A 19,899-nucleotide genomic window follows, 5' to 3' on the forward strand; every position below is an offset into this window, starting at 1 on the left:
GTTTGCAGAAACAGCAAGGTAGGTGGAGAAACAGACCTGAAAAGTTCCGTGAAGCTATAGGCCAGGGATGGGCAATTCCAGTCCTCGAGAGCCGCAAACCGGTCGGGTTTTCAGGATATCCCTAATGAATATGCACGAGAGAGATTTGCATGCACTCTGCCTCAGTCATATGTAAATCTTTTTCATGCATATTCATTAGGGATATCCTGAAAACCCAACCGGTTTGCAGCCCTCGAGGACTGGAATTGCCCACCCCTGCTATAGGCAAACCCCAGATAAATTCAGCAGACTGTTAAGGAGTAAGCATTAGAATCACTTTTTATGTAAGATTTGCGATTGATCAAATATGGAAAGTAAATTAATAAATTATATTTAAGAACCATGTCCTGCAGAAGACTTTACACTTACAGAGATATTGTGGCCTGTGGAATATGCTTCAGATGTCATGATCAGTGATTACGGTTCTCTGTTCCATTCTAGCAGTTATATTATCATATGGAACTGTTATTCATCAATTACATTAGCATACATACGTTGAATTTCTGCTCTAGAATGTATGTAGTACTTACCAGATAGCTTTTCCTCAAAGTAAATCAGCCATACTCTGAAAGTATTGTTTGGAAAATATTATTTATTATAAAATGTACACTGACCTTATCGTTATAAACACAGAAATGTAGCAAAGTCTTTTAAAGACCAATAATTTGTAAAATGAGACAAAAACATTATCTTTTGAGTCTCATAGTCGGATTAAAAATATATATAAAATATACATGTATGTTTTCATTTGGGCCATCTTTAGAGGTTTTTAAAGGATCTTTCATGGCTGACTGGAGCTATGCTGTATGTGGTAAAATCCTGACTTTGAGCTGAAGGCATGTAGACAGAAGGAATATACCAGGCAGGTTAGTAATTATAATCTATAGGGATTGATTACGTGAAAATATTGGAGGGGATAAACTAAACAATGTACTTCAAGGAAACAACTAAACGCTTTTATCAATGCAGCAAATACTTCTTTGGTAGTAAGGTGCTTGTCAAATCGGCGGTAAAGATCAGGGATACCAACAGGAACATTTACTTAACATCTGTAAACAGTTTCTAAAGTTATGTGGCCCATTTTGAAGATGTTTGAATGTTTGTCTATTGCAAGAATGCAATAGTATTCTTTGAAACCTGTAATGCATGGCTTTTGTAAGTGTAAGATACAGTACGTTTTCCCTTAGTCATGGTACAATTGGTTTCATTAATAAACAGTACAGTATGTGCTACACATGCTTGGCAGTTCTTTGGGCATTTTGTCCTTACATAGAGTTTTATTATTTTACAATACATGTATATATGTTGATTTTGAATCACTGCCTAATATATTTTTAGCAGTGCACTTATAGAAACCTGCATCCCTTGGTGAAGGGTGTTGGATAACTAATGTCCCCTGAGGATGAAGGAATTTGTTCCCATACAGACGAGATTGAGCTGCTGCAGTCAGGTGTGATTTATCTGGAAGCTCCCAAGTTACTTCTGCTTTAGGGATTCCAATAGTCATACAATTCAACTGAGCTGCATTTCCAGATCTAGCATAGATGACAGGTGCTGGCCCATTGGTGATACGTGGAGGATAGGCTATTACTATGACTGGAACATTCATCATTGAAGAACCGTACTCCGTTGATACTTTACATAGATAGGTCCCTCTATCATAAACAGATGCTTCACGTACAATGAGTGAACCATTCTCGAAAAGAGAAATACGACCTAATGCTTGTGGCCTGTCTAAAACCATCCCATTAGGTAATGTCCAAGAGATGTGTGGTCGTAGATTTCCCTGTGTGATACATTGAAGTTGCAAGGTCTCTCCATTGATAATACTCACCAAGTTATTATAAAGGTTATTGATTTCTGGTTTAAGACCAATCTTCAGGGAGATTGGTCTCTCTGCATAGCCAGCTCGGTTCCGAGCTGTACAACGGTAAGTCCCAGATTCTGCTGCAGAAAGGCTTCTGATGTGCAAAGTGCCATCTTTTCTGTGATAAATTCTGTGAAAATGGTGGCCACTTTCGATTTGGGTTCCATTTGGAAGTATCCAAACAATTTCTGGCTCTGGCTTCCCATCTGCAGAACAATTTAAACTGATGGTATGCCCTGCCACGATGGAAACTTTTTCATTAAACATGTTTCTGAAGGTAGGTTTCTCCATATGTTCCATAACAGTAAGTTGCACAATTAACCTGGCCTCTCCTCCTTCATTGCGTCCAATACACACCAACTGCACTGAGTCTGTTTTTCTTAGAGTGCTGATGTCAAGTGTGCCATTGCGATGGACTGTAATTCTATTTCCATAGTATGGCGCAGGTAGTATTACTCCTTCTGGGAAAGCCCATAGGACACGTGGGGTAGGGATACCTTCAGCTTTACAATTGATGAGCTTTCGACTACCTATTACGGCTGTTTCTTTAATGGTTGTTACTGTACTAGGATTTCCATTAATTTTAGGAGGTTGAACATTGACATGGATCTGGACAATCTTTTTATCTTCTCCAGCACTGTTCCGTGCTACACAAGTATAATTCCCACTGTCGGACCTTTGGGCTTTTTGGATGAGAAGGGTACCATCTTTGTACACTTGATACTTGTCAGACAAGGAAGGTATAGGCCTATTTGTTGGAGAAAACCACGAGATCAAGGGAGTTGGTTCCCCTTTGGCCTCACATGCTACAGTAATAACATCACCATAAGGAACATTAATAACAGTATACATTTTATTCCTAATAGCAGCAGGCTCTGCCACTACTTTGACACTCACTCGCATCTCATCTTGTCCTATTTGGTTTACTGCATAGCAGGTGTAGTCTCCTTCTTCTCTCATTCCTACCTCATTAAAATAGAGTGTTCCATTGTTGAACACAACATATCTCCTTGTTCGTGTTCCACTGTCATCTGATTGCATTAGAGTATTGATCATACTGCCATCAGGAAGGCTCCAGGAAATCTCAGGATTTGGAAGACCCGTGGCAATACAGTCTACTTTCAGGTCCTTACCATAAAAAACTTTGTGGGAAACTTCATTCTTGTGTTCTATCTTGGCTGGCTTCATCATCACATTAACTTTGAGTACCACATAGTCATCACCAATCTTATTCCGTGCCACACACAAATAGTCTCCAGCATCTTTATCTGTGACTGAATGGATGGTCAAAGTGCCATTTGTATAGACCTTGATCCTGGATTCAAAACTATTTGGAAAGAAAAAAAAAGACTATATAAGATAAAATATTAAATATTATACTTCAGTGTTAAAAATAAGTCAAGAAAATATATCACTGAAACTTCCAATAGTTTTAATTTTAAAATGTATGCTAAAATTATGTATGCACTATGCAGTCATAAACAATTTAAGGGAGTAATTTGCTAAGCTATGGTAAAGCTTTACCATTACAGATGTGCATTTCTTTGAAACAAATGCAAAAAAATGCAACAAATTAGGCCGGTTTTTGTTCATTCAAAAAGGAACAAACCAAAAATGGCCTCCTACAAAAATTCCCCAAAATTTTCATGGCTTTAAAAAAAAAAGGGCCTCCCACAGCCTTGGAAAACCCACCCATCAAAATGTGAACCCAGGGCATGGGTCTGCACAGCTGGGCCTCCCCGGTCTTCTCTGATCCCCACTTCCTGCCCAAAACACTAATCTAATCCATCTGGCTCATTTGGGGCCTGCCCGGCCTCTCTGTTTAAATTTGATGGGGCTGGGAAGCTCCCAGCTTGGCCCTCACTTACCCCCTTCCCGGGTTCTTTGTGATAAAGGGCTAGCATGATGACCACTCGCTACTACCCAGGTCCCGATCCTTTAAAATTGTACCATCTGACTAGAGGGTAGTGCCAAAGTGACATGACTTCAGCGCCATCCTTCAGGCGCCATAAACCATAATGGCACCAGCTGCAGGAGAGGAAGTTGCTGAAGTGACTTCACTTCAGCACCATCCTCCAGATGGACAGCACCACTTTTAAAGGACCAGAGAGGACCATCAAGTGGTATCCCTTTTGCCCTTTATCATGCAAGACCTGGAAAAGGGGTAAGTGGGGACCAGGGTGGGAGCTCCCCAGCCTCAGAACCTTTAAATGGGAAAAGAGGCCTTAGCAGGCCCTGGCTGCGCTGGATTGGTTTAGGGCTGGGAATGGAGGTCAGAGAGGCCCAAGGAGGTCCGGGCAGCAGGTTCATGCTTTAGGGGCGGAAAGGGTTTCCGGGCCTTTTTCTTTTAATCGTTTCAATTTTTGTTGTTGTTGGGGTTTTAGTGTGGGTTTTTTTTAGTGTTTAATGTTTAGTTTGGTTTGGCAAATGAACTGAGCTGAAAAACCATTAATGTGAACTGAAAAACAAAATAAATCCCAAAGTGGAAAAACAAACCAAAATGAAAAATTGGGAGATGCACATCCATAATTACCACATAATGAACAGTGTTTTCCACATGTTATATGTGTTATTACAGAGAGATAATGCACAGATTTACATATTCTGCATGTTATCCACTCACAACCCCCCCCCCCCCCCCGCCAACGCACAATAAGGGTACTTAAATGAGCTGATTTACAGGCAAATGCATGCAAATTGGCTCATGAATATGATTATCAAATAATGCAGCTTATGGTAAGCACTGGAAAATTATCTACAGTTCAGGAGATGTAGCCAACTTCCTTCCAGGAGCAGCGAGTTGCTAATGCACATCCTGATTCTCTGGGGTGTTTTTTGAAGGAACTGAGTGGTCCCAGTCTCCCCTCCTATCCATTGACTAAAAACTCCTGGAGGCGAAGTAATTCAACCTAGCCCCCCCCCCCCCACTGCACCTGCAAGAGGCTGAAATGTAAAAAAATCAAAATAATTTTTCTAAGATGCCAACACTGACCCCCCCCCCCCCAGTGCCAAACCCTGCCTCCTTTGTATAAAAATGTTACCCCCTTCGTCCCCCCCTCAGACTTCCTTCTCCTTCGTTGCCCTCCCGAACCATGTCATGGTCAAATGTAAGCGTGAGGCCGGCTGGTTCCAATTATGAAAATGATGCAACCAAACCTGGAGCCGCAGAGGATGTTCTTGATTCCACTGGACCACCAGGGACTTTAAGTACTGAGGAGGGTTGGGCAGAAGGGGGGAGGAAAGGTAACTTTTTTCGATACAAAGGGGTGCAGGGTTTGGCACTGTGAGAGGGGGATAGGCTTCACGCCTTAAAACATTCATTTTGATTTTTCACATTTTTGGGTAAATTTTAAATGGGCCACGCTCGCATTTTCAAAGGGGCCTGGCCCCATTACACGCAGAAGTGCCGGGTCCAAGGAAAGGGGCGGGGAGGAGGGCGGGGCTGGAGGCGGCCGGTACAGTGGCCATTTGCCGCTGTGCCATGGAAGTGCACCCTGGCAGTCGCCCATCACGAGCAAGTTGCTTCTGCTCCGGAGGAGCAGCAACTTACAAAATTAAAAAAAAGGTAAGGTAGGTTAGGTTTAGAGGGTGGGGAGGAGAGGGGAAGGGGAAGGGAGGTTAGGTAGGGGGGTAGGGATGTTCCTTCCCAGTCCGCTCATTAATTGGAGCAGACTGGGAGGGAACTGGGAGAGGCCCAATCTCGCGTACCCAAGGGGGTAACATTTTTAAACCCCCATGTGCGCGTGCTTCCATGCGTGCGCCAGGAAGCAAGCGCACATGCACCTTTTAAAATCTACCCCTTTGTCTACATCTGAGTGCAGCAGCGATGGGGGTGGGCGAGGGAGGTCTCATTAGACCACTGGAGTTTGTACACAGTAGATGGGGGAGTCTGAGGCTTCTCGGGCTTTTTAAAAGATGGCAGCTCCAGGATGTGGGGCCGCTATTATTACACGGTACCACCCATGCTGCAGTAGTTTGCTTGTCAGTATTTTCCGGCAGGAAAAGTACCGCTGGATTCACAAACCTGTGGTATTCTTTACCAAAGTTTAGGTAATCCCATGGTATTTTTCTTCTGGGGAAAATAAAGTGGTTTAGTAAATCTTCCCCTAAATTTGAAACCAAAAAATTAAGCCAAGCTTGAAAAAAATGATTTTAGATCTATTTCCAGGATGCTAGAATTTAAATTTGTGTGTATTTATTCATTTGTTTAAGAGCACTTATATTCCGCTGATCCTAATTACTCACACTCAGCGGGTTATAATTGGCTTGCAGCTGGGTTAATATTTTGAGTTAATAAGTGGGTTAATATTTTCAAATTTAATACTGTAACCATGGAAATATTTCAGCTATATTTACTCTCAAAGTCACTTACACGTAAAGCTATTCACATTCACTATTATTTAAACCTAAGCAGTATCTTATTTATGTTTTATTTTTATTTTTATCTAACTCTCTACCAATGTGCAGATAATCTCATCGGACTACTGCTCCCAGTTTATGAATTTGTGGAAACTAATTTGAAAATAAGGTTTTAATTTTGTATACACATATATGACCAATGAAATGGACTATAACAAAATAATACACGCATATTTTAAAGTAATGTTGCTGACAAATAATGTCATATATTTTGAGATATTTATATGGAAGACAATTCCATGAGTAAATTTTCAAAGTGAAAACATAGCATAGATACATGTAATTAGCATGAAATCACATATATATTATTTTATAAATGTAGGGATCCTGTTAGTCCCCTACTAGAGTTGAGTGGAAGGATATAGCAAATGGTCTGGAGGAAGACTGAGTGATAATTTTGTGGGTTTTCAGCCCCCCCCCCCCCCCCCCCCGCAAGCTCCCAAGCTGAACTTGGTTAATGGTAAACTCCTCTGGCACTTAATGCCTTGTCATCATTTCACCTTGTGGATTCCCTTTTTGCTTTTACAGAGGCAGCATGTCCCATGCTGTTCTCTAATTTTTATATTAATTAACTTCTTGCTTCCATGGAGCATTTGAATTGGATGGCAGTTTCTTTCCACTCCCCCCCCCCTCCCCGAATCCATTTTAAAGTCTTTAAGCTGATTTAATTTTTATTCTGCTATCAACTGGGAGAGGTTCACGTCACACAAGATGGACCTAAGATTATCAGGATCCAAGGAGAGCATGACTTTCAGCCATCCTGAGAAGAAGAAAGGGATGGGGGAGTGAGGAGAGAGGAGAGGAGATGGACCCCATCCAGAACCCAGGTATATCTACTGAAAATTTGGAGTAGAGATGTCACCCTGATACTGCATGAGGAGACAGAAAGGAGAGGTAAAGAAGGAGCAGGTTGGAGATAAAAGACTATGGGCCTTATTTTCTACACGGATCGCACGCGATACCAAAATGGGGGCGGAGTCAGCCCCAGAAGAGGAGGAGTCGGGGCGTCACAGGGGCCGACTCCACGAAGATGCCGCAGACAACGAAAAGGTAAGGTCCTTTTCGCGTCCGAGTTCGCGCCCAATAGCTACATCTTCTATGGTGGCGCTATTGGATGCTAAACCGGCAGCGATCGCACCGTGACGGTGCGATCACTGCCGGCTAGCGCAGGCCCACGCCCCATTTCGGCCCCCCGCCCCTCATTCCCTAAAGTATCGAGACCAATCAGACTCGCCCAGAGAGGAACTCTTAAAACACCCACCATCAAGACCTCCTTCAGTAAGAGAGCTATATCCGCCTCAGGCCCCACGCAATGGAACCGGCTCCCTCCTGATCTGAGGCTGGAACAATGTCCAATCTCCTTCAAGAAGAGACTGAAGACTTTGTTGTTTGAACAAGCCTTCCCATAACCTCTCACCTCAGCCTTGGTTTTAACCGCACCTTAAGGACACTATTCGGACTTAGGCCTTCATAGTCCACCCCTATTTAGCTTCCCGGTCTCCCGCAAGTTATACAGACCCAATTCTCAACACTTGCTCCACCCATATTACATTGTACAGAATATGTTCTTTTTTCCAGAGTATTTCTACCCTGTTTATTGAGTTATTTCCAGGTTAATTCTACCCTGTTCATTGTAAAACAAGACTTTGTCTCTGTTATTTTTTGCTGGTTGTAATGTAAACCGAAGTGGTAATTAACTCTGTTGATTGAACTCCGGTATATAAAAGTTATAAATAAATAAATAAATAAAATAAATATTCTGTATGTTATAAAAGTCGAAAATATGCATGTATGTTTACTTTCATGCGCACATATATGTATGTAAAAAAAAGAGGCAGTCTAGGAGTGTTCCAGGGTGGGAGCCAACAGTTATGTATGTAAATCATTATTTTAAAAGACACACGTGTACATTTTCCAACTGCTTCGTGCATTCTTACAGCTCCTAATTATCTGGCATGAGTAATATTGAACGCGTTTAGGGCTGGATTTTAAAAGGGTTACGCGCTTAACTTAAGCGCGTAACCCTTAAAAAAAACCCCTGCGCGCGCCGAGCCTGTTTTGCATAGGCTCGGCGGCGCGCGCAAGCCCCAGGACGCGTGTAAGTCCCAGGGCTTGCAAAAAGGGGCGGTCAGGGGGCGTGTTCGGGGGCGTGTGGGCGGTCCGGGGGCATGGCCGAGTGCCCCGACACAGCGGCCTGTGTCGGGGCCTGTTGCGCCAGAAGACAGCAGGCGTGCGTAAGTTACTACTGCCCGCAGGCAGTAGTATCTTTTGGAATAAAGGTAGGGGAAGGGTTTAGATAGGGCCGGGAGGGTGGGTTAGATAGGGGAAGGGAGGGGAAGGTGTGTGTGGGGGGGGGGGGTGTGGAAGGAAAGTTCCCTTTGAGGCCACTTCGATTTCGGCCTCGGAGGGAACGGGCAGCGCGCGCAGGGCTCGGCACGTGCAAGTTGCACAAATGTGCCCCGCGCGTATCTTATAAAATCTGGCGTACTTTTGTTCGCGTCTACGCGCGCACGCTCTTTTTTAAAATGTACCCCTTATTGTGTAGTATTAACAGGGTGGGAGGTCTGGGTGAACTGGGGGGAGTTCAGACTGAGGAATCAGGAGTGCCTCGAAGATCTGGAGAAGGACTGGGTGAACTGGTGGAGAAATCAGTAAACTGGTTAATTTCCGTGATGCGTGCATGTTTTAAAAATTGGCCGATTTAAGCGTGTCAATCGGGACTTACATTAGTGTGCCCTAGTTTACTTTCGCGTGTAAAATACACATGCGTATAAATGTAAAATAGGTGGCTATAGTAGGCGTGCTCAATCCATTCATATACCTGGTTTCAAGGTGGTGCATGTATTCATACGTAAGCCTGCCTATGTGCATACGTTGCATGATAGAATTAGGCATATTTTATTAAACGCATACATATCATATACATACACATATTATAAAATACTATTGCAAATGTGCTCACAGCCACATGCACGCGTAGATGCTGCCACACGCAGTTGTTTGAAAGTTATCCTCATAGAATTTAGCTTGTGATGTCATTGTGGCACACCATCCATTTAAGAGTCAGTACTGCTGTAATAAACATTTTTAACTTACACAAGTTGAGTTGGTGGGCCTGCTTTAAAAAGGTAAAGATAGTAACTAATAGAGAAGACCATACTGCCATGATGAGTAGGAGAGTAAACTGTTCCTTTTATGTTCTTCACTATGATGATGAATGCCTCATAAAGCAGAGATGAGATGTCTGACTCCTTACCCCCATCATTTTGTTTTATGGCTGTATGACTAAAGATTGCTCCTGCCCTTTTCTACTTCTCAGACCACAGGAAGGGGGTAAGAGATATTTGGGGGGGGGGGGGGGGGGGAGGGGGGGGGCTGAGAGGAGGAATGTGGTGGAAGGCCCAGGAGGGGTTAATTGTGTTGTTTTCCGAGCTCTGTTTATTTTTCTTGACTTTCCAAAACAAACATTAATTAAAAACATAATAAGAATTGCTGAGGGGGTTTTTTGTTTCACTTTTAAACAAAATGAAGCAAAGAGCATTTGTTTTATTGCATTTTTCACTGTGTATAAGAATGATTGCACATACCTACTTTGTATGGCATGAGTGCAAACACTTAAATATTAGCAAAGAATCTTAAGAGGGCCGGGAAGAGGTTAAAGGGGAATGGCTTTTTACAAAGGGAGATCCAAGCTAGATGGGATTGTGTAGGCACTTTTTTTGTTTGTTAGTTTTAGCTCCTGCTGGATGTGGGGTTTTTTTTTTCCACCTGTGGTTTGCCTTTCCCTGTTGTTCCCCGAGGATAGGAAAAAGGGAAAGCACACATTTATTCTGCAGAAGATTTGTCTACAACTGGCCCCATGGGCAATTTCCTTACTATTGCCTAATCACTAGGATCAATGTTCTCCGAGCTCTGAAAGAATGCCTCTGGCGCCTCAGCTGAGCAGGAGTTACCTGCCCTTAGTCAGTGAAAAGCCAAGATCTTCCAAGGACCCCCGTGTACGGGAGGTGGTACTACCTGCTGTAAGGCTACTGGTAGTGGTGGTGGTAGTGGTGCAAACCCTGTGGTGAGACTGCAGGTCACACCATGCACTGAGCAGGTACTGCCTGGATGGATCGGAACACTGGGAAGCCGTGACGATAAAGACAACTTGTCCTACTGCCAGGGTCATTAGGGAATCAGTCTCTGTGTATTTCAGGTTGTACAGACCCCCCATCCTCCAGGTAAGTTATCACAGTAGACAGGTTACCGTCTTCTTTTCCTGCCGAGATGGGGAAAGATTCTATAGTAGGTCTAATACCTGCCCCCCCCCCCCCCCAGTTAATTCTAAATTACCTTTACTAAATAATGAATCCATCTGTGATGTTATAGAACTTGACTGATTTCGTGTCTCCTGCAGAAATCACTATGGAAACATTTTGAAGAATGATGGCTTGGAAGGAGCTTGCAGGTAGTTCCCCTCTGTCACCCACCTTCCTCCAGTGCTCGCAGTCTCCCCTGGTGCTGCTTCAGAACAGTTGATGCCTTCCGGCTGTGAGACTCACAGGGTCTCAGTCTTGCGAGACCAGCACTAGACAGTGTGTAGCTTAAACTTACTGAGAGCCATGTGATACCCAGAGGCATCGGCTGCGCCAGGGGTGGTGCTGGCATAGAATGGAGTGGCGTAGGGAGATGGGAGGGGACTGACTGGGTTGAGAGGGACAGAGGAATGGTTGGCTGTGGAGAACAGGCTGATTTGTAGACTGGGAGTGACAGACTGGTTGACTGGTGTGGAACTTACTGGAAGGCTGTTTGGAGAGATGAGAGGAACTCACTGGTTGGGGGTGGGGGGGGGGGGGGGAACAGTAAAGATTAGCTGGCTGGGGGAAACTGGCTATCAGGCTAGGGAAGAAAGGCTGGTTGGTTGGAGGGAATAGCTGGCAGACTTGTTTGGAGGATGTAGAAGGCTCTTAGAATGATCGGGTTGGATAGGAGCATGAGCCTATTCACAGCTGTTCCTGTGGCTGCTGCAACTGATATTACTAGAGCATGTGGCTCACAGCTGGTCTGCCCATAATAAATTGTAGCTCATAGGGTTACTATACTCACAAAAGCAGTGCTGGGGTACAGGAACTGTGAGGGCTCAAATTCAATTAGAATTGCAGAGTTTAGGACTAGCAGCAGCCTTGAATTAAAAAAGGAGGTGAGGTAAAGATGCCCATGAATTAACACAATTTTACCTAATTTTAGCACCCTTAGGGGCAGATTTTCAAAGGCTACGCCTGTAACCTGAAAAAAGCTGCCCCTGCGCGTGCCAAGCTATTTTGCATAGGGGGCGGGGCAAGGCCTGAGTCTCCAGGCACAGTGGCCATTTGCCGTGTGCCCGGGATTGCGGGCTGGCCGGCGGCCGGTGTGCGTAACTTTTTCAACAAAGGTAAGAGGGGGTTCTAGGTAGGGCTGGGGGGCGGGTTAGGTAGGGGAAGGGAGGGGAAGGTGCGGGGGGGGGGGGGGGGGGGGGGGGGGGAAGGAAAGTTCCCTCCGAGGTCGCTCTGATTTCAGAGCGGCCTCGGAGGGAACGGAGGCAGGCTGCATGGCTTGGCGTGCGCAAGTTGCACAATTGTGCACCCCCTTGCGCGCGCCGACCCTGGATTTTATAACATGCACGCGGCCGCGCCCGCACACAGGTTTTAAAATCTGCCCCTTAAAGAACCGCTAATTAGCTAGAGGTCGATATTCAAAAAATTTACCCGGCTAAAACTAAAAGGTAGATTTTAAAAGCCTTGTGCGGGCAAAAATGGCCACATACACGAGTAAAAGGGCTGTGTGGGAGCTACATGAATTTTAAATAGCCGAGGAAGGGTGCAAGTACCTCATTAATACGTGCACCCAGAAAAAGTAGGCAGAGAATTCCAGCACTGATACATGTAGCCTCTAACTTTCCTCAGCCGATGCATGCCTCTTTAGGGGGAGAGAGAGCGAGAATGACTCTTTATAGGGCTCAGGCTAATTCTCTATATATGGACCATTGTAAGGGGGCATTATGATTCGGGGTGAGTTTTTGGGAGGTGGGTTAGATTAGGGGGGTGTTGTTACAGACACATTCAGAGGTATCCATTGTAAAATTGAGATCATTAAAGAATTTTTGACCTTAGAAGTGATGAAAAGGAGTTGATTTGTACAATGCAGCTAGCAGACGCTGTCTGCAGTGTTCAAATGAATTCCTCTTATTAGAATTTTCATTATTTATAAGGTATAAAAGTCTTTAATTATGTCTATTTTACAATGGATACCTCTGAATGTGTCTGTAACACCACCTCCCGTAACCCCAACCCACCTTTCCGTAAACTCACTCTGATTCAAAGTGCTCTCTTAGAATGGTCCATAAATAAGAGTATCAGACTGAGCCTTATAAAGAGAGAGTCAGTGTCTCAGTGTCTCAGTGTCTCTCTCTCTCTCTCTCTCTCTCTCTCTCCCTCTCCCTCTCCCTCTCCCACCCCCAGTGTTCACCAGACTCTTGCACTTAACAAGGAGCTATAGCAAAGTGGAGTACATGATGAGTATTTTATAACCTACACACACAGGTTATAAAATAGTGTGCGTTTATGGGCACACCGCCCTTTTAAAATCTATCCATAAAGGTTTAGCTGAGTATAAATTCTAGTTTGAAAATACAGCTTCACTTGCCAGATAAATTTGACCTGTCAGTGTCACAGACTGATCAAATTTAACCAGAACAAAAGAGAGCGGGTTTGGGGGATGCTGGGGTGGGTTTCAGAATTTAGATGGCTTAGTGCAATATTTAGTAGGGATGTGAATCGTGTCCTCGATCGTCTTAACGATCGATTTCGGCTGGGAGGGGGAGGGAATCGTATTGTTGCCGTTTGGGGGGGGTAAAATATCGTGAAAAATCGTTAAAAAATCGTTAAAAATCGAAAAATCGAAAAAATCGAAAAACCGGCACATTAAAACCCCCTAAAACCCACCCCCGACCCTTTAAATTAAATCCCCCACCCTCCCGAACCCCCCCCCAAATAACTTAAATAACCTGCGGGTCCAGCGGCGGTCCGGAACGGCAGCGGTCCGGAACGGGCTCCTGCTCCTGAATCTTGTCGTCTTCAGCCGGCGCCATTTTCCAAAATGGCGCCGAAAAATGGCAGTGGCCATAGATGAAAAAGATTGGACGGCAGGAGGTCCTTCCGGACCCCCGCTGGACTTTTGGCAAGTCTCGTGGGGGTCAGGAGGCCCCCCACAAGCTGGCCAAAAGTTCCTGGAGGTCCAGCGGGGGTCAGGGAGCGATTTCCCGCCGCGAATCGTTTTCGTACGGAAAATGGCGCCGGCAGGAGATCGACTGCAGGAGGTCGTTCAGCGAGGCGCCGGAACCCTCGCTGAACGACCTCCTGCAGTCGATCTCCTGCCGGCGCCATTTTCCGTACGAAAACGATTCGCGGCGGGAAATCGCTCCCTGACCCCCGCTGGACCTCCAGGAACTTTTGGCCAGCTTGTGGGGGGCCTCCTGACCCCCACGAGACTTGCCAAAAGTCCAGCGGGGGTCCGGAAGGACCTCCTGCCGTCCAATCTTTTTCGTCTATGGCCGCCGCCATTTTTCGGCGCCATTTTGGAAAATGGCGCCGGCTGAAGACGACAAGATTCAGGAGCAGGAGCCCGTTCCGGACCGCTGCCGTTCCGGACCGCCGCTGGACCCGCAGGTTATTTAAGTTATTGGGGGGGGGGGGTTCGGGAGGGTGGGGGATTTAATTTAAAGGGTCGGGGGTGGGTTTTAGGGGGTTTTAGGGTGCCGGCTCACGATTCTAACGATTTATAACGATAAATCGTTAGAATCTGTATTGTATTGTGTTCCATAACGGTTTAAGACGATATTAAAATTATCGGACGATAATTTTAATCGTCCTAAAACGATTCACATCCCTAATATTTAGCACTAACCAACTACATCTGGCTGGATACCGATAGGCGCCGCAAAAGTGAGCCTAGATCTGTATACTCAAATCTCTTTGAGCCCCTTAAAAAAAACAGTCCTTGGAGTGCCAACTCCTCTCTATTCTTACCTGCACCTAAGCTTTTTCTTTTAATGATTATTATATTGTTTTATGTGTTTTGTATGTATTGAATTTTATGAATGTTTTATTGTACCCTGTGCTGGACAAGACTGGGAAGTTACGGGCTAGAAAAACTGGCAAGTAAAAAAGGAAGTAAATAAATAAATAAATAAATAGATAAAATCTGAAGCCCCTCCTGAACCCAATTTCATCAAAAGCAAGCCCTGCTACGAGGACACAGTAATTGCTACAATGCGCACTCAAATTTGTATTCTTATTTCTCTGTATAGATTGAGGATATCAAGAAGAAGGCTTGGGAGCTGCGCTGGAAAAACAGGAGGTGGCTGGACCAGCTGCGAGCCAGGTGGGATAGGGCTGGAGGTAAGCTTATGACATGGCCATCAGGGAGATTTCCACAAGGAAATCTGTCTATGTCCTATTTCTATCACTAGCGACACTATTTTCTTGCCACTCAGCACGACCCTGCATCCGCCTTGAGCTTAAACAAATCCTCATGTAATCATGTTTAGACCTTGGCATTTCTCTGGATCATGGATCACACTGCCAAGAAGCGTTGCTTGGAAGGCACTCTCAGGCCTAGTTGGAAACCCTTCAAGCTGTTTGCACCCACTCCTAAATATATTGCTATTGAAAGTATATACCCCTGATCCTATACAATTATGTGCTGCATTATGGCCCTTGACATAAAGTGGTTCTGGCCAGGCCTACAACCAAGCCAGTGCCACTTTATATGGAAGAAATAATTAACAATGGTGCCCACCTCAATCTGCCAGCTATCATCTAAACGTACCACTGGAGGGGCAGGAGTGATCAAAGATATGAAGAGAGGAAATTATGTAAGTGGATTCAAGGCAGTGGGGGAAGAGGGGTGAAATCAGAAGGGAGGCCTATCAGAGGTTTTTTCTTCTCCAGTGGGACCAGGTTTTTTTCCTTTTGTTTTTTCTCTCCATTTTTAAATTTTGCTTAGATTTTCCTTTTAAAACAAACAAAAAGAAAGAAAATAAAACAAATGAAATGAAAAATAAAACATACCCAAATGAAATACAAAATGAAATAAATAAAATGTCGATACATAACTTTAGTAAACTATTCTATTCTGTTGTGAAGGAGTGTACCGACAACTCCCTCATTCTACCTTAAGGAGCCCATTTCATGCTTTTAACCCAAGAGGCCTTAAGTCAGAAGGCTGCAAGGGATTCTGGGTGAAGGGAAGTTCCCTTCACCCTGCCGTAAGAGCCTAGGCCTAGAGAGCTTGAAGAGGTCCCAGGGGAGCTGGTAGGACTTCACAGTTCACCTATAACTAGTATGTCTACTTGATATTTGTGCCTGACACAAGGTGAGCTATTATTTTGATTTATGTAACTGTGAAGCACTGTAAATAATTAATTGCACCAGCATTAAGTTAGTTAAGCCTTGTGATGTTCCTCAACTGTTCCTGAGGCCACTGCCTGCCTGAATATGATACAACTGTCAATGCAGTGACTATTCAACATAAGAACATGGAGAGAATATACATAAGAATATAAGATATGCCATACTGGGTCAGACCAAGGGTCCATCAGGCCCAGTATCTTGTCTCCAACAGTGGCCAATCCAAGTCACAAGTACCTGGCAAGTAACCAAACATTAAATAGATCTTATGCTATAATGCCAGCATCAAGCAGTGGCTATCCCCTATTGATTAATATCAGTTTATGGACTTCTCCAGGAATTTATCCAAACCTTTTTTAAACCTAGCTATACTAGTTGCCTTAACCACATCCTCTGGCAATGAATAGCAGAGCTTGATTGTGCATTGAGTGAAAAAGAATTTTCTCCAATTTGTTTTAAATGTGCTACTTGCTCACTTCATGGAGTGCCGCCCCCCCCCCCCCCCCCTAGTCCTTGTATTATCTGAAAGAGTAAATAACCATTTCACATTTATCCATTCAAGTCCTTTCATGATTTTGTAGACCTCTATCATATCCTCCTTCAGCCATCTCTTCTCCAAGCTGAACAACCCTAACCTCTTTAGCCTTTCCTCATGGCCATTCAGTAAGTAATAATGATGACTTTCCTATCATGTGGGATTCTTTTGATGAGGTCTCCACTAAAGGAGTCTCTGATATCATCATAAAACTTAACACTAACTTCTGTCCCATGCTACAGTGCTCTAATGACATCTTAAAATATTTAAGAATGGACCATATAGTCTTTGTTTCAAAATAGCAAATCTCTCTTTAGTTGAAATCATGTCCCATTACCTTTAAAGACTTCTATAGTTAAACCTATTTTGAAAAAAGACAATCTTGATGTTGGTGATCTTAACAACTATCGACCTATATCTAATCTTCTGTTTCTATAAAAAATCATAGAAAAGGTGGTACTGAAACAGTTCCACCATTTCCTAGATGATCATTCTCTCGAAGACCTACATCAATATGGGTTTTGTTCAGGACACAATAATAAAACCCTACTTCTTTCTTTATTTGACATCTTCCATAGGGGTTTTGGTAGTGGAAACTAATTTTTTCTAGTTCTCAATCCATCTGTTGCCTTTGACACAGGGGACCTTGACCTTCTACTAATTCGTCTTAGAGAGACTGGCATTACTAGCACTGTGCATGATTGGTTTACTTCTTTCCTAAAGGGGTGAAAGCAGAAAATAATTTTTTTTGTTAAGTTTTTATTTAAATAAAGCCAGAATACAGGCAAGGCCTCTTTATCATACACAAGTCTCCATCAGCTGCAAACAAAATACAATACCCAAAGATTGTCCATTTCAAGTTACATAGAATGATAGAATTTCCAGTAAGTGTCCCAAATCTTGTTATATAACAACGCTTTATCTTTCAACATAAATGTTAAGTTTTCCAGTAAAGCAACCAAGTGGACCTGAATCCACCAGTGTTCCAAAGTAGGCGCAGATTTCCATTTCAATGCAATGGATAAGCGTGCCACATGCAACAACTGCTGTATCAACAGTTTCTGAAACTTGGCAAGTCTTTGGATACCTATAGCCCCAAAAGACACAGCCCAGGGGACAAAAACCACTGAACCTCTCACTATTTGATCGTTTATATTTCCTACTGTCTGCCAAAAGGCAGATATATACCGGCGACCTCACCAAACATGCATATATGAACCATTTTGCCTGCAGCCGTGCCAATACAAAGGTGAGGCTGAAGCATTAAACTTGCAAAAGAACATGCGCATTATTAATGTGACCAACAATTCAGCCCTTTGGGCACACAAAGAAGACTTATGCGCTTTATGCCAAATAAGCCTCCATATCTTGGATTCTATATGGAGCCCCAGATCTTCTGCCCACTGCTCTTCGGCCTTCAGAATGGGGTTATGATTCAGGTTGGCCTGCACGATTGCCCTATTCAGTGTGGATCACACTTTCCTTCTAGCAAGTCCCGCAGCAAAGGCTAACTCTACTGATGAAGGCCTAGTCCACTGCCAACCCTCTCTCTGTTTTCTGTTCAACATCTCAAGCAAGTGAGCATAGTAGGACTAAGACTGGGCAGAAATTTCAAACTCTTCTTGAAGCTCCTCAAAGGACCTAACCCTATCCTCTTCATACAAATAATTTAAACATTGCAGTTCTGCCTCCCACCATAGTTTTGCCTTGTGGCTATATGTATAGAGTGACAATGTTGGATTCTTCCACAGGGTTGAGAATGCCAGGGGACCCTTTGCACTAATGCCCAACTCTCTGCATAGTGCTCTCCAAGATTTAACTGTACAGGCAATGGTAGGGCAAATTCTACATGCCCTCCTTCCTTCCCCCAGGGAACAATGAACTAGACGTGAGCAGTGAGAGACGATAAGTCTCGCCTGCCATATTCCTTTCAATGGCTAACTAAGGAGACAATCTATCTCTATATAACCATGAAAAGATTTCCCGTAAGCGGGTGGCCCAGAAATAGGCTTATAAATCTGGAAAAGTCATACCTCTCCATTCCATAGGCCTACATAAAGTATGCAGCTTAACTCTTGCAGGTTTACCATCGCACAAATACTCCAGAAGCATGCTATTCACCATTCCATAAAACTGTTTAGGAAGAAAGCAAGGCACATGTTGAAATAAATAAAGTAGCCTAGGTAGTATATTCATCTTAATAACATTGATCCCCCCCCCCCACCCCCACCCCAAGAAATATAGTAGCCCTGCCAGTCCCGCTGATCTTGCTGAATCTTAGTAAAACTTGGTGTGTAATTGAGCCAATAAAGATTCCCCAAATTACTGGGCACAAAAATACCCAAATGTGGTTAATGCAGTTAGTGTAGCTGGGTTCAAAAAAGGTTTGGATAAGTTCTTGGAGGAGAAGTCCATTAATGGCTATTAATCAATTATACTTAGGGAATAGCCGCTGCTATTAATTGCATCAGTAGCATGGGATCTTCTTAGTGTTTGGGTAATTGCCAGGTTCTTGTGGCCTGGTTTGGCCTCTGTTGGAAACAGGATGCTGGGCTTGATGGACCCTTGGTCTGACCCAGCATGGCAATTTCTTATGTTCTTATATACTTTTATACTTTATTTTTCATTTTTATCACATTGCTAAGAACAACATAGCTGATACAACGAAACTGGCATCGTAAAGCTCCCCATTGCCCACCCTCCCCTCCCCTCCCTTCCCTTCCCTTCCTTTCCTTATTCCGAACCAATACTGTTCATGGGGCTAAGGAGTGGAAAACCGTCCATCCAAATCCAATGACTGGTCATTTCAGTTCCAAACTGTTCATCATAGCTCCAAAATAGCATTTCGGGCTTTAGTTGGCAAAAACATAAGGTAGTCCCTCCAGAGAGCTATATATTTAGCATAGTTCTTAGCGGAATTATGTCCTTGGGATTTCAAGCTGTCAAGTGTTCATAAATGGCTAGTCTCCACAACTTATTATTCCAATAAGTAACAACGCTTTTTTGAAGGGAGCAACACAATCAGGAATGTCTTCCACCTTACTAACACTAATAGGAAAGATCTCTGATTTGTGATAATTAGCTTTATATCCAGCAGCTTCCCCAAAAGCCACCAATACTGCTAACAGCCACGGCCCTGACCTTTTGGGATTAGACAGAAAGATTAACACATCATCCGCATATAAGTCTATAAGGTGGGATTTCTCTCCCACTGGTATGCCCTTTATCTCCCTTTCAGCCCGCAGTCGAATTGCCAGAAACTCTATGGCCAGGTCAAAAAGTAGTGGAGATAACGGGCAACCTTGCCAAGTGCCTTTCTCAGTCAGGAAGAAGTCTGATATATACCCATTTGTGATAATCCTAGCCCTTGGGTGATCATACAGTGCTCGGATCCAATCGCAAAATTGACCAGGAACCCCATATTTGCAAAGAGCAGTAAATAAAAAAGGCCAAAGCAGCCTATCAAAGGCCTTCTCGGATTCTAGACTGATCACCAGTCCAGCAATCTTATCATGCTTAGCCAACGCCATTAAATCAAATAGCCATCTGATATTATCTACCAAAGAAAACCCCTTAACAAAGCCCGACTGATCATGCCCTTTCAGGGACCG

The 19,899-nt window shown here is 43.8% G+C and overlaps 1 protein-coding gene across 1 annotated transcript in view; it reads right to left on the reverse strand.

Moving 5' to 3' along the window:
* Positions 1-375: 375 nt before the first annotated feature.
* The window catches only part of MXRA5 (matrix remodeling associated 5), an 82,935-nt gene continuing 63,411 nt past the window's right edge, over positions 376-19,899 (reverse strand). The window contains 1 exon segment of the mRNA XM_029603694.1: positions 376-3,233. Within this exon segment, the coding sequence (XP_029459554.1) occupies positions 1,325-3,233 (1,909 nt within the window). The 3' untranslated portion in view covers positions 376-1,324.

The sequence above is a fragment of the Rhinatrema bivittatum genome, chromosome 5 (genome assembly GCF_901001135.1).
Source record: "Rhinatrema bivittatum chromosome 5, aRhiBiv1.1, whole genome shotgun sequence".
Classification (NCBI taxonomy): Eukaryota; Metazoa; Chordata; class Amphibia; order Gymnophiona; family Rhinatrematidae; genus Rhinatrema; species Rhinatrema bivittatum.